The 15,399-nt window shown below is 35.5% G+C and overlaps 1 protein-coding gene across 13 annotated transcripts in view; it reads right to left on the bottom strand.

Annotated features, from left to right (window-relative positions):
• RALYL (RALY RNA binding protein like) overlaps positions 1-15,399 on the bottom strand; it is an 881,748-nt gene that overhangs the window by 187,430 nt on the left and 678,919 nt on the right. For all 13 annotated transcript variants that reach the window (XM_082434029.1, XM_082434030.1, XM_082434024.1 and 10 more), the window contains one exon: positions 3,361-3,393. In XM_082434029.1, coding sequence (XP_082290155.1) covers positions 3,361-3,393 — 33 coding nt within the window. The remainder of the gene's footprint in view (positions 1-3,360; positions 3,394-15,399) is intronic.

Below are 15,399 nucleotides of genomic sequence, written 5' to 3'. Positions count from 1 at the left end.
CTTTCTGGTGGGTTTTTATCACAAATGGGTGTTGAATTTTGTTGAAAGCTTTCTCTGCATCTATTGAGATGATCATATGGTTTTTCTCCTTCAATTTGTTAATATGGTGTATCACGTTGATTGATTTGTATATATTGAAGAATCCTTTCATTCCTGGGATAAACCCCACTTGATCATGTTGTATGATCCCTTTAATGTGCTGTTGGATTCTGTTTACTAGTATTTTGTGGAGGATTTTTGCATCTATGTTCATCAGTGATATTGGCCTGTAGTTTTCTTTCTTTGTGACATCTTTGTCTGGTTTTGGTATCAGGGTGATGGTGGCCTCGTAGAATGAGTTTGGGAGTGTTCTTCCCTCTACTATATTTTGGAAGAGTTTGAGAAGGATAGGTGTTAGCTCTTCTCTAAATGTTTGATAGAATTCGCCTGTGAAGCCATCTGGCCCTGGGCTTTTGTTTGTTGGAAGATTTTTAATCACAGTTTCAATTTCAGTGCTTGTGATTGTTCTGTTCATATTTTCTATTTCTTCCTGGTTCAGCCTGGGAAGGTTGTGCATTTCTAAGAATTTGTTCATTTATTCCAGGTTGTCCATTTTATTGGCATATAGTTGCTTGTAGTAATCTGTCATGATCATTTGTATTTCTGCAGTGTCAGTTGTTACTTCTCCTTTTTCATTTCTAATTATATTGATTTGAGTTTTCTCCGTTTATTTCTTGATAATCTGGCTAATGGTTTATCAATTTTGTTTATCTTCTCAAAGAACCAGCTTTTCGTTTTATTGATCTTTGCTATCGTTTCCTTCATTTCTTTTTCATTTATTTCTGATCTGATCTTTTGATTTCTTTCCTTCTGCTAACTTTGAGGTTTTTTTGTTCTTCTTTCTCTAATTGCTTTAGGTGTAAGTTTAGGTTGTTTTTTTGAGATGTTTCTTGTTTCTTCAGGTCCAATTAAAATTTTAAATAACAATTGTTAGTATTCATCATTAAAATATGAAGCCGAATATTGGTACTCATGTTTATTCCATTCACAATTTTCATTTTTTTCTCCCCATTATAAAAACTTCGTTTATTTTCCCCATGCAACTCAAAACACAGCCTACAGAAGTGGAGTTTTATTCTCTAAACTATTTCAGACCTCTGTGATTGAGTTTTTAGAACATTATATATGAATATACCTTCCATAACTGTAATAATAGCTGACATTTATGAACAATTACTATGTGCCAAGAACGGTGCTAAATCCTTGATTTAAATTTTCTTTTTTGATCTCCATTGCACAGATTAGGGACCTGAGGTTTGGGAGTTTAAGTAACTGACCAAATTAATAAAACTAGCTTGTAAGTGTCAGAGTCTCTGATGGTGAAACAACTTCTAGAAGTACATATATATTAATAAGTGATTTCAGACACTGTCAGGCAATGGACTGAAGTATGCAATATTTAGTACTGATTTATTCATTAACGTAATTTTATTGAACATAGAATTAAAATTAATGTAAGAAGATATGCAGGGCTCTAGAAAAACTCGACCTTAAATACTCACATGTCAACTGATACCATAGATAGTACATCATGCATATTTATTCCCTTTGGCAAGTGATGAAATTAAAGACACAAATTTGAATCATGGTTCTTATAGAGATTACCTGTTGCCTAGTAGGCTCATATGTGTCCATTATGTTCATTATCACCCTTTCCTCTTACTGAACAGGGTCAGGATAGCGATTCATACATACTTTTCGACAATCTTATTCAAAATCATTTTCTTACAGGGGAATGGAGACATTTAGCTATAAATTAAAGTATCCAGTCAGCAGAACTATTTGGGTTGCTTGTTTCCCCCACTTATTTTAAGACAAATCTAAGGAAATCAATATCTTCTTACTGTCATGCCAGTTTTCCCATTTTGAGTAGTATTTGTTGAGTGATAGATCATTCTTTTGAAGAAACTTTTTCTCAGTGCTCTAATACTGAGTTCTAAACTCCTGATAAGTTTAAAACAAAGACTACTGAGCATCTGCCCTCGTAAAACAGAGGTTTGTAATAAAAACTGGATTCCACCTCAAAATAATCAACAGAACAGGAAATGCTGCAGAACAACTGCACTGAGGCATAACGAGAAGCTACTCCAGCCTCCGGACTTGAGGACAGGACACATATGTATTCAAAACAAAAGATTACTTCAGGCTTAAAAGTTTTTAAAAATAAGATCTGATGATCAATGAAAGAAGCATGTGCTAATGATTTTTTTGAGCCAGATCAACTTGACCCTTCATTTTTCATGAAGTCATCCAATAAATGCATTTACTGTCTTCCTCTCCCAGAACCCCTAACAATTATTTTGATTCCTGTGATTCAAATGGTCTTCTGAAAAGCTTTTATGAGGAGTAGAAGGGCAGAGGGAACCATGTTGTTCAATGAGTGACAGAAATATTCATCGGCTGCAAGCAAAGTAATAAAAGAAAACTGATGTCATCATTTAAAAATCTAACCCCATCCTATGTTTCTGGTCATGACTGCCTATGTGTGTGTGTGTGTTTTTTTCTTATCAAATACAGCATGATTTCTTCTAAACTAGATGTCACATCTTCCAATGCTTTTTGATACTTTATAACATCAACCATAATGAGGCAGAAATCCCTTAATAAAACATTTTAATATGCTAGTCAAAGGATTATGTAATAGATCAGTAAAACATCTTTGCTGAGTCTTAATTAGCTAAATGGCTAAAAATAGTACATGCATATTCTTGTCAACAGTATATTATTATTAGAACATGTACTGCGACTCCGAACGATACTTTCAGAGAGGGCAAGCATTAGTCTTACTTAATCTGCTTCAGGGTTTTTCAGCTTTGTGTTCAGAGAAGCAGTAAGTGTGAGCAGCGGAGAAATAAAAGGGAAATGAAAGAAAGAGGAAAAAGAAAAATGATTTTGGATACAGATTTAGAGAAAAAGGGGGAAGAGATACTGAATAGAGTAAATTTAAAGGAAACAGTACAAAAATGAATAGACAGACTAGGAATACTGAAGCTGTGGTTCAGAGGAATTTTTAAAACCAATCAGAGCACACTTTTACGTGATGAGATAATCACTGTGTACCTTTTTAGATTTACATAGGATACAGGATTTCATATACATTCATTAGTTAAATTTCTGAGATCAGAAAACAGCCCAGAGAGCATTTTAGTTGTCTTTTAAAGGTAGATAGCCTTATTGCTAAGGAAATGATGAATCAATGGTAGATTATGACTTTGAATATGGGCTTAAAAGGACTTAAAGTACTGTCTCGGAAGACCTTGTTAATTTGAATTAAAAATCAATTAGAGAATTGAGATTTTAAAAATTTAAACATATACTCACCCAACAGACAGGAAAGGCTCCTTTGACTCAAGTCTATGAAAAAAGATATGAAAAATTTATTTTAATATAACAATTTGCTGTACACTTAAAATTGCTTTTATATGAATCTGACAGAATTATTATACCTGTTTGGATGAAAATGCACAATTTGGCTCTAGTAAAAAGCTACAAATAATATATTAAGACCTAATCTGGACTAATTCAATTTCTGCCTGGATTAATGCAGAGGCTAAAAAAAATGAGAGAGACATGGAATGGAAACATAGCATTTAATTAAGATAATAATATTGCTAGTCTAATTCTGTTTTGAACTCTCTATATTTACTTATTTTCTTTTTTACAGCAATTTGTAGAATTTTTAATACATCTATTTATAGTTGTAGTAGTGAAACAATGTATAATATATTTGGTTAAATATTGACTAAATAATTTGTTTACAGTAAATATTTTGTAATGAAGAAAGAAGCAGCATACCATTCATGGCCATTTATTGGCAGCAACACAACTTAGGGCAGGGGAAGCTAGGTCACAGATTAGGGTTCTCCTGCCTCCTTTGTGTCTCCAAAGAACCAGGTATTCTTTGTACCTCCTAATATATTAAAGGAAAATTGTAATCCTGAAGCCTCTGGCTAGTTGTGACATCTTGAGAAAACCACTAAAAACTTTCTGGATCTTACTTTCTCCACTAAAAAATAGGCTAGGATTGCTTCCAGCTAATTTTCTGATTTCATAAATTAACTATATCTTTGCAAAAGGTAAATAAATCAGGAAATTATCTACTTCTAAACATTTCCTAATTAATAATTAAGGAGACCAGTTGGTAGGTGTAAGTTTTTAAACTTATGATTAAGGGTTAAATGTAGGCAAATGCTGAGGACATTTTAATCTAAACCTTAGTGTTTAAAATTTTTAAGAAGCATTCATGTTTTAAACTATTTTATTAATATATAAATAGTTGTAGGAAAATGGCAAGAAATTTAATTTGGCAGAAAACATTTACTGAGCAGCAGCTGATTATGCTTTGACATGGAAAACTAATGAGACTACCTTAGAATTAAGTCAAAAGACTTCACTTTTATATGAGTCTAAACAATGAAGACAATACCCCCTTTTTTTGTCTTATTTCATTTGGTGTATATAAAAAATGGCTTAGGATAGCCTCATCCACAAGAGGGCAGACAGCAGAAGCAAGAAGAACTACAATACTGCAGCCTGTGGAACAAAAAGCACATTCACAGAAATATAGACAAGATGAAAAAGCAGAGGGCTATGTGGCAGATGAAGGAACAAGATAAAACCCCAGAAAAACAACTAAATGAAGTGGAGATAGGCAACCGTCCAGAAAAAAAATTCAGAATAATGATAGTGAAGATGATACAGGACCTCAGAAAAAGAATGGAGGCAAAGAATGAGAATATGCAAGAAATGTTTAACAAAGATCTAGAAGAATTAAAGAACAAACAAACAGATATTAACAACACAATAACTGAAATGAAAATTACACTGGAAGGAATCAATAGCAGAATAACTGAGGCAGAAGAACGGATAAGTGACCTGGAAGACAGAATGGTGGAATTCACTGCTTTGGAACACAACAAAGAAAAAGAATGAAAAGAAATGAAGACAGCCTAAGAGACCTCTGGGACAACATTAAACACACCAACATTCGTGTTATAGGGGTCCCAGAAGGAGAAGAGAGAGAGAAAGCACCCGAGAAAATATATGAAGAGATTATAGTTGAAAACTTCCCTAACATGGGAAAGGAAATAGCCACTCAAGTCCAGGAAGCACAGAGAGTCCCATACAGAATAAACCCAAGGAGAAACATGCCGAGACACAAAGTAAACAAATTGGCAAAACCAAAGACAAAGAAAAATTATTGAAAGCAGCTAGGGAAAAATAAAAAATAACATACAAGGGAACTCCCATAAGGATAACAGCTGATTACTCAGCAAAAACACTACAAGCCAGAAGGGAGTGGCATGGTACACTTAAAGTGATGAAAGGGAAGAACCTACAACCAAAATGAATTAACCCAGCAAGGATCTCATCCAGATTCAATGGAGAAATCAAAAGCTTTACAGACAAGCAAAAGCAAAGAGAATTCAGCACCACCAAACCAGCTCTACAACAAATGCTAAAGGAACTTCTCTAAGTGGGAAACACAAGAGAAGAAAAGAACCTACAAAAACAAACCCATAACAACTAAGAAAATGGTAATAGGAACATACATATTGATAATTACCTTAAATGTGAATGGATTAAATGCTTCAACCAAAACACACAAGCTTGCTGAATGGATACAAAAACAAGACCCATATATATGCTGTCTACAAGAGATCCACTTCAAACCTAGGGACACATTCAGACTGAAAGTGAGGGATGGAAAAAGAAATTCCATGCAAATGGAAATCAAAGGAAAGCTGGAGCAACAATACTCATATCAGATAAAATAGATTTTAAAAGAAAGAATGTTACAAGAGACAAGGAAGGACACTACATAATGATCAAGGGATCAATCCAAGAAGAAGATATAACAATTATAAATATATATGCACTCAACATAGAAGCACATCAATACATAAGGCAACTGCTAACAGCTATAAAAGAGGAAATAGACAGTAACACAATAAGAGTGGGAGACTTTAACACCTAACTTAAACCAATGAGCAGATCAGCCAAACAGAAAATTAATAAGGAAACACAAGCTTTAAATGACACAATAGATCAGATAGATTTAATTGATATTTATAGGACATTCCATCCAAAAACAGCAGATTACACTTTCTTCTCAAGTGTGCATGGATCATTCTTCAGGATAGATCACATCTTGGGTCACAAATCAAGCCTCAGTAAATTTAAGAAAATTGAAATCATATCAAGCATCTTTTCTTACCACAACACTATGGGACTAGAAATCAATTACAGGGAAAAAAATGTAAAAAACACAAACACATGGAGGCTAAACAATAGGTTACTAAATAACCAAGAGATCACTGAAGAAATCAAAGAGGAAATAAAAAATATCTAGAGACAAATGACAATGAAAACACGATGATCAAAATCCTATGGGATGCAGCAAAAGCAGTTCTAAGAGGGAAGTTTATAGCAATACAATCCTACCTCAAGAAACAAGAAAAATCTCAAATAAACAAACTAACCTTACACCTAAAGGAACTAGAGAAAGAAGAAACAAAACCCACAGTTAGCAGAATGAAAGAAATCATAAAGATCAGAGCAGAAATAAATGAAATAGAAACAAAGAAAACAATAGCAATGATCAATAAAACTACAAGCTGGTTCTTTGGGAACATGAACAAAATTGATAAACCATTAGCCAGACTCATCAAGAAAAAGATGGAGAGGACTCAAATCAATAAAGTTAGAAATGAGAAAGGAGAATTTACAACAGACACCACAGAAATACAAAGCATCCTAAGAGACTACTACAAGAAACCCTATGCCAATAAAATGGACAACTTGGAAGAAATGCATAAATTCTTAGAAAGGTATAACCTTCCTAGACTGAACCAGGAAGAAATAGAAAATATGACCAGACCAATCACAAGCACTAAAATTGAGACTGTGATTAAAAATCATCCAACAAACAAAATCCAGGACCAGATGGTTTCACGGGTGAATTCTATCAAACATTTAGAGAAGAGCTAACAACCATCCTTCTCAAACTCTTCCAAAAAATTGCAGAGGAAGGAACACTCCCAAACTCATTCTATGAGGCCACCATCACCCTGATACCAAAACCAGACAAAGATACTACAAAAAAAGAAAAGTACAGACTAATATCACTGATGAATATAGATGCAAAAATCCTCAACAAAATACTAACAAACTGAATCCAACAACACGTTAAAAGGATCATACACCATGATCAAGTGGGATTTATCCCAAGGATGCAAGGATTCTTCAATATACGCAAATTAATCAATGTGATACACCATATTAACAAATTGAAGGATAAAAACCATATGATAACCTCAATAGATGCAGAAAAAGCTTTAGACAAATTTCAACACACATTTATGATAAAAACTCTCCAGAAAGTGGGCATAGAGGGAACCTACCTCAACATAATAAAGGCCATACATGACAAACCCACGGCAAACATCATTCTCAATGGTGAAAAACTGAAAGCATTTCCACTAAGATCAGGAACAAGACAAGGATGTCCACTCTCACCAATATTATTTAACATAGTTTTGGAAGTCCTAGCCACGGCAATCAGAGAAGAAAAATAAATAAAAGGAATCCAAATTGGAAAAGAAGAAGTAAAACTGTCACTGTTTGCAGATGACATGATACTATACATAGAGAATCCTAAAGATGCCACCAGAAAACTACTAGAGCTAATCAATGAATTTGGTAAAGTTGCAGGATACAAAATTAATGCACTGAAATCTCTTGTATTCCTATACACTAATGATGAAAAATCTGAAAGAGAAATTAAGGAAACACTCCCATTTACCATTGCAACAAAAAGAATAAAATACATAGGAATAAACCTACATAGGGAGACAAAAGGCCTATAGGCAGAAAAGTATATGACACTGTTCAAAGAAATTAAAGATGATACCAACAGATGGAGAGATACAACACGTTCTTGGATTGGAAGAATCAATATTGTGAAAATGACTATACTACCCAATGCAATCTACAGATTCAATGCAATCCCTATCAAATTATCAATGGCATTTTTTACAAAACTAGAACAAAAAATCTTAAAAGTTGTATGGAGACACAAAAGACCTCGAATAGCCAAAACAGGCTTGAGTGAAAAAGACAGAGTTGGAGGAATGAGACTCCCTGACTTCAGACTATACTACAAAGCTACAGTAATCAAGTCAATATGGTACTGGCACAAAAACAGAAATATAGTTCAACGGAACAGGATAGAAAGCCCAGAGATAAACCCACACACCTATGGTCAACTAATGTATGACAAAGGAGGCAAGGATATACCATGGAGAAAAGACAGTCTCTTCAATAAGTGGTGCTGGGCAAACTGGACAGCTACATGTAAAAGTATGAAATTAGAACACTCCCTAACACCATGCACAAAAGTAAACTCAGAATGGATTAAAGGCCTAAATGTAAGGCCAGACACTATAAAACTCATAGAGGAAAACATGAGCAGAATACTCTATGACATAATTCACAGAAAGATCCTTTTTGACCACCTCTTAGAGAAATGGATATAAAAACAAAAGTAAACAAATGGGACCTAATGAAACTTTAAAGCTTTTGCAAACAAAGGAAACTACAAACAAGACAAAAAGACAGCCCTCAAAGTGGGAGAAAATATTTGCAAACGAATCAACAAAGTATTAATCTCCAAAATATATAAACAGCTCATGCAGCTCAATATTAAAAAAACAAACAACCCAATCCAAAAATGGGCAGAAGACCTAAATAGACATTTCTCCAAAGAAGACATACAGATGGCCAAGAAGCACATGAAAAACTGCTCAATATCACTAATTATTAGAGAAATGCAAAACAAAACTACAGTGAGGTAACACCTCATACCAGTTAGAATGGGCATATCAGAATATCTACAAACAACATATTCTGGAGAGGGTATGGAAAAAAGGGAACTCTCTTGCACTGTTGGTGTGAATGTAAATTGATACAGCCACTATGGAAAACAGTATGGAGGTTCCTTAAAAAACTAAAAATAGAGTTACCATATGACCCAGCAATCCAACTTCTGGGCATTTACCCAGAGAAAACCGTAATTCAAAAAGACACATGCACCCCAATATTCATTGCAGCATTGTTTACAATAGCCAGGTCATGGAACCAACCTATATGCCCATCGACAGAGAAATGGATAAAGAAGAAGTGGTACATATATACAATGGAATATTACTCAGCCATAAAAAGGAATGAAACTAAGTTATTTGTAGTGAGGTGGATGGACCTAGAGACTATCATACAGAGTGAAGTAAGTCAGAAAGAGAAAAACAAATACCGTATGCTAATACATATATATGGAATCTAAAAAAAGAAAGAGAAAAAAAAGATGATCAGAAGAACCTAGGGGCAATATGGGAATAAAGATGCAGACCTACCAGAGAATGGACTTGAGGATACAGGGAGGGGGAAAAGTAAGCTGGGACAAAGTGATAGATTGGCATGGACATATATAGGCTACCAAACGGAAAATAGATAGCTAGTAGGAAGCAGCCACATAGCACAGGGAGATCAGCTCCATGCTTTGTGACCACCTAGAGGGGTGGAATAAGGAGGGTGGGAGGGACGGAGATGCAAGAGGGAAGAGATATGCGGACATATGTATATGTATAACTGATTCACTTTGTTATAAAGCAGAAACTGACACACCATTTTAAAGCAATTATACTCCAATAAAGATGTAAAAAAAAAAAAAGATGTGGTACATATATACAATGGAATATTACTCAGCCATAAAAAAGGAACAAAATTTGGTCATTTGTGGAAACATGGATGAATCTAGAGACTGTCATACAGAGTGAAGTAAGTCAGAAAGAGAAAAACAAATATCACATATTAACACATATATGTGGAACCTAGAAAAATGGTATAGATGAAGTGGTTTGCAGGGCAGAAATTTAGACATAGATGTAGAGAACAAACGTAAGGACACCAAGGGTGGAAAGCCGTGGGGGGTGGGGTGGTGGTATGTTGAATTGGGAGATTGGGATTGACATGTATACACTGATGTGTATAAAATGGCTGACTGATAACCTGCTGTTTAAAAAACTGAATAAATTAAAATTCAAAAAATAAAAAATGGCTTATTAGAAATATGCCTTGGTCCACTTACAGGCTGAGCCGATATGGTTCTCTGCCCAATGTCATGCTGCTTTGGGTGAACAATTATAGCAGGGAGAGACTCTTTTAGGGAGCAGCCGCCCTAGCAAACCCTCTAAACAGCAGCATATAAGGAAGAAGCAGAGAAAACCAATAGTTGGTGCTAAGAGTTGGAGGCATATATTTATGTAACCTTTTCCTCTCCTGAATTCCAATATTATTCCTGCCTCCATGTAAATTATTGGCCATATTGTGTGCTTGTTTTTCCCATACATTTATGATATGGATAGGTAAACAGATCTAAGAGAAAAATACTGAAGATAAATAGTGAAATACGTTTGGATATGCTTGTTTTATAAGACATGATTAGTGCTAAATGGTGAAAAGAAATTACCTTGAAGAAATGAGGGGGATTCTATATAACGTGATGCAGAAGACGGTTAACTTATTTGGAACATCAACATGATGATGTTATCACTTCTCCCTTATTTTTCCATCTAATAACACTTGAGAAATCGCTAACATGAGGGCATGAATAGAATACCCTCTCCCCATGTTTGCCAATAATTCAGCCTAACATCAGTCAGACTTTAGTGCACGTGTGTGATTTGTTTGTGTAAGGTGCTAGCCTCCAGTCGCCTAGTTCTCCATTTCCCACGGCCTACACTGGCCCCCTTGCCTCTCACTGCTGCATGCTTCTTAGTGGCATTGAATAATATAGTAAACAAATTTTAAAACATTTAATGTATGACTCCCCTTTCATTCTGCACATCTTAATTACCAATGTCCGGTCAATTTTTCCTTTATGTTCCTCTTATCTCTCTCTTCACTCGGTTTCCAGGCTAGTTGTCATCACCTATCCCAGCCTAGCTGGTCTCTCCAAATGTAAATTCTTTGTTCAGAGTTGCTCCAACTTGATACACTGGACTCACACTAAGCTTCCTTCCATGCTGCCACCCACACTACTTGTTTAGAAACTGCATTTGTGCTGCTCTCCTTACGGGCATCATAATCAACATGAATAGAGGCAAGACCCACCACTTGCCTTTCCCTGTGCAATTACTAGAATGCTGAGTTCAGAATGTGTTTGAAGTAATATTTATTGATTGATTTTCCCTTTTCTTCAGAAGTAAGTAGCTGTTGGATTGGAGCATATAGGTACATATGTTGCCCCACTGACCCCAGTGATTTATATGGTTAGTCTTACTATCTACTTAGTTGTCTCCTTCAACTTTTACCACTTGACTCACCATTTCAAACATCTCCTTTCAAGTGCTCAATGTAAGATCTCAGAAGAGAATCCAAAGTTTTCAAAATGATGTTGGATAGAGTTCTGACTGATGTTCTATAAACCAGGGGTTTGCAAACTCCAGTCTATAGGCCAAATCCTGCTCACCACCCGATTTTACACAACCTGTAAGCTAAGAGTGTTTTTTACATTTTTTAATGTTTGGAAAATATCAAAAGAAGAATAATATTTTGTGACTTATGAAAATTATATGCAATTCAAATTTCAGTGTCCATAAATAAAGTTCATTGGGACACAGTCATGCTCATTCATTTATATATTGTTTAAGACTGTTTTTGTGCTACAGTAGTAAGTTGAGTCATTGTAACAGGGACTGAACATCCACAATCTTAAAATATTTACTATATGTTCTTTACAGAAAAAATGTGTGCCATCACTTGAAATATGATTATATTGTGGGAAGGAATTGGAAACGATTTCTCAAAAGTGGCACTCTTTATTTTGCTACCTATCAAGATATTCTCCCAGACTTCAAAGTTCAGAATAATTTGAATTCCTTCTCTACACCACCAATTCAGTCTCTGACCCTACTGACAGATTAATTCCCCTAAGTGCTGTTTTCATGTCACCACCTTTCTTGATGATTTCAATAACTACAGAATGATGCCCAAACTTTTCCGCTTGTCATTTGAAAGCTCTTCACAAACATGCCTCACACCAACTTTCCATGTTATTCTTTATCACTTCTATTACTAACTACTTTATTCCAGGAAATTTGTCTATATATAGCCCAAACAAATCTGGTTTAGCTTTGCTTTGGTGTCTTTAAATTTTGTTTCTATACTGGAATATTGCTTTATTCCTTCTTTTCGCTATCAAACTCTATTTATCTTTTGAGTTTATCTAACTTAAAAAGCCATTCCTGACACCTTCATCTTATAGGGACAATCTTGTCTCTAAACTTCTATTACTTATTATCTCCATCACTATGCTATAGTCTCAAGACAATAGTCCTTGTTAAAAAGCTAACTTAGAGTTTATTAAGATTGGTAAGAATGTTAAACTTGCCTCTCTGCTTGGATAAGAAGCTCCTGACAGTTCTTTGTTAAGCTTTCCAATGGGCCCAGGAGGGAGATGTCTGCTGATGCTCTATGAGCTGAGCAGAAAGGCAAGGTTATTGTGCATTAGTCACTGTAAGTCATGAAGACAAGAATTTTCAGTGGTGACATGGAGCAGGAAATCTTGGTCCCCACAGAGGGGACCTTGATGGTCATGACTATGCCAAAGATAGGTAGTTAACTCTAAGGGCTGAAACTGCTTGAATCTGCGAAAAGCTCATTTTTGTAATTTTCATTCTGAAAAGTGAAAAAAATGTAAAAGAAGAAAACTACTAGAAGAAACATCCTTTTGGAGAAAATTGTTTATCAATTTGATCCTTAGAAACAGGTGATTACATTGTGATATGCCTAGAGAGAACTTTTCTGAGATTTTTAATAAGGTAATTGTCCTGTGAAGAAAAGGATTGATTTTATCTTTCCTGGGATTTTCTTTTAACATGAAATAGGTAGTGAATTTAATATTTCTTCATTCAGGACCCGCTAGAATTAAGAGTAGAATAAGGTAAACTAATCACAGCCTTTAGAAAAATAAGACACAGTAGAGAAATAAAATAAATAAGAAATGAAGATCAATATTTGTGGCTAAAGGATTTATTATACTTTGTACTTAACAAGAACAAAAAACTAACCAAAATTTACTAAGGGCCAGACATTACTCAAAATGCTTTATAAACATTGACTTATTTAAACATCATGATACCTCTGAGGTAGATCTCATTTTGCAGAGGAGGAAACTGATACCCAAAGATACTATCTTGCACAAGGTCACACAGCTGAAGAGTGGTTGAAGTAGGATCTGAATTTAGGCAATCTGGCTCCAAAGTTCTTGCGGTCATGTCTTGCATGGTGTGCTGCCTCACATCTGTTTATTTCTTTTGTTTGTTTTATTTTGTTTGCATATGACTTATGACATTTCCTCTTGTTATACATTCTGTGTTCTACTGAGAAATTGTGTTTGATTTCAAATGTCTTCAAATGATGGATATTCACAAACTTAAGTCTGCAGCATCACACAATTTGTTTATACATGGCTATATCCACTCACCATACAACTCTAATTGTAGGTACCTTTAACTTAACATGCCCCAAATGAAATTAATCATCTTCTTCTTTAATTCTGCTCTTCTTTATCCCTAACTGAAAGGCATAATCAGCCATCCAGATAATCAAACTAGAAAGATTAGAATCTTTCTCATTAACTCCTTTCTAGCAATACTCACTTTCAGTAGATTCTCCTAGTTCTGTTGTTTCTATTTCCAAAAGTCCTCTTCATTCTGTTCTTCCCTCTCTATTATTATGACAGTTGAAGTGGTCATTAACTTTTATGTGGGCTATTAGAATAATCTCCTCTGTGACCTTCCTTCTTCAGTATTCCTTTGGAATAGCCATATCTACTAGCAGAACTATCTTTCTACAATACAAATGTGATCATGTAATTCCCTTCATTACAAATATCTGAGTGCTTCTAGGAAATATTCCCTTATAAGGCACCATAGGTTGGTTAGGAGTGCTTCATAACTGTTCCCATAATAGGCCCCTGTAACACTCAATCATGATGTATTAAAAATTGCAAGCATATTTTCCAGGCTCCCCATTAAGACTGTATACTCCTTGAAGGTAAGAACTCACTGTATTTCAAATACTTAGAATCATGTCTACTTCATAAGAGGCTCTTGGTAATGATTTTGTCAGATGAACTTTCCCTGCCTTGCTCCCCCACCCCTACTTCCATTATTTGCCTACAGAATAAACCCTTTAATATAACTAAAAGTTCATTCAAAATCTGGTTCTAGAGTACCTTACCAGCCTTTTGTCTGCTACCACTTCAGCCTACAGATTCTATGCTCCAACCAAGCTGAGCCAACTGCTCACCGTCAAGTGACATCTTGCTTCCTCACATCCCTGTGCCTTGGCATATATTGGGTTTTTGCAGAAATGACTTCAAGTACCTTGTTTTTGCAAAACTAGTGTTTTTTATGAATCCAAAGTGACTTATAACTATGATCCCCTACTATATTTATAGGATTTTGTAGTTAAAATTATGGAGCAACAACACTACCATCTGATCTATTCTCTTTAGCAATGGTAACCCACATGTGACCTACATTTAAGATGGGTGTACCAAAGGGCTGAGAATGCAGCTTCCAGAATCAGACTGCCAGGTTCTGGTCCTGACACTACCACCTTCTGGCTGCACAGCCTTGGAAAAGTAAGCCACTTTTCTTTGCACCTCAATGACCTCATCTACAAAATGGAGGTAATAATAGACCTAACTCTTAGGGGTGTGGAGAGAATTAGATAAATAACTAAGTACATCAGATACAGGGAGTCCAGGTTGGGGAATAAGTTGTTGTAGCAGTATATATTAATGAGTCATGTTGGGATATGTTGGGGAAGATATGCTGGAGGCAGAGGTGGAAATATAGGCCTGGAACTCAGGGAGGACATCTGGGGAAATACAGGTTTAGGAGTCATGTCATCAACCCATAGTTAGTATGTGACATCATAGGAGAGAATGAGGGCCCCAGAAAGAGTGTGTAGAACGGGAAGAAAATGGTTTTAGAGAGAATATCTGGGGTCACTAACAGGCTTCCAGGTGTAGATTCAAAGTTCAGAAAGGGGCAGGAGAACTGTTTAGCCATTGGTACTAATCTGTAACTGGCATGGCACCCAGCACATAGTTGATGTCCACCAGTATGGGCTGAGTGAGCAAATCTGTGCCTGGATCTGTCACCAGCCTTTAATCCGTTCTGTGGGATAGGAGTAAATAAAAAAAGAAAAGATTTGTCTCTGGAAGTAGCTCATGTGTGCTTAACCTAAGCTAGAAAGGAGGAGAAATGGAGGAGGATTACATTCTTAGAT

This window comes from Balaenoptera physalus (genome assembly GCF_965194825.1).
Source record: "Balaenoptera physalus genome assembly, chromosome: 17".
NCBI classification, from domain to species: Eukaryota; Metazoa; Chordata; class Mammalia; order Artiodactyla; family Balaenopteridae; genus Balaenoptera; species Balaenoptera physalus.
The sequence above is the reverse complement of the archived record's forward strand: the minus strand, read 5'-3'. Positions and strand labels throughout refer to the sequence as shown.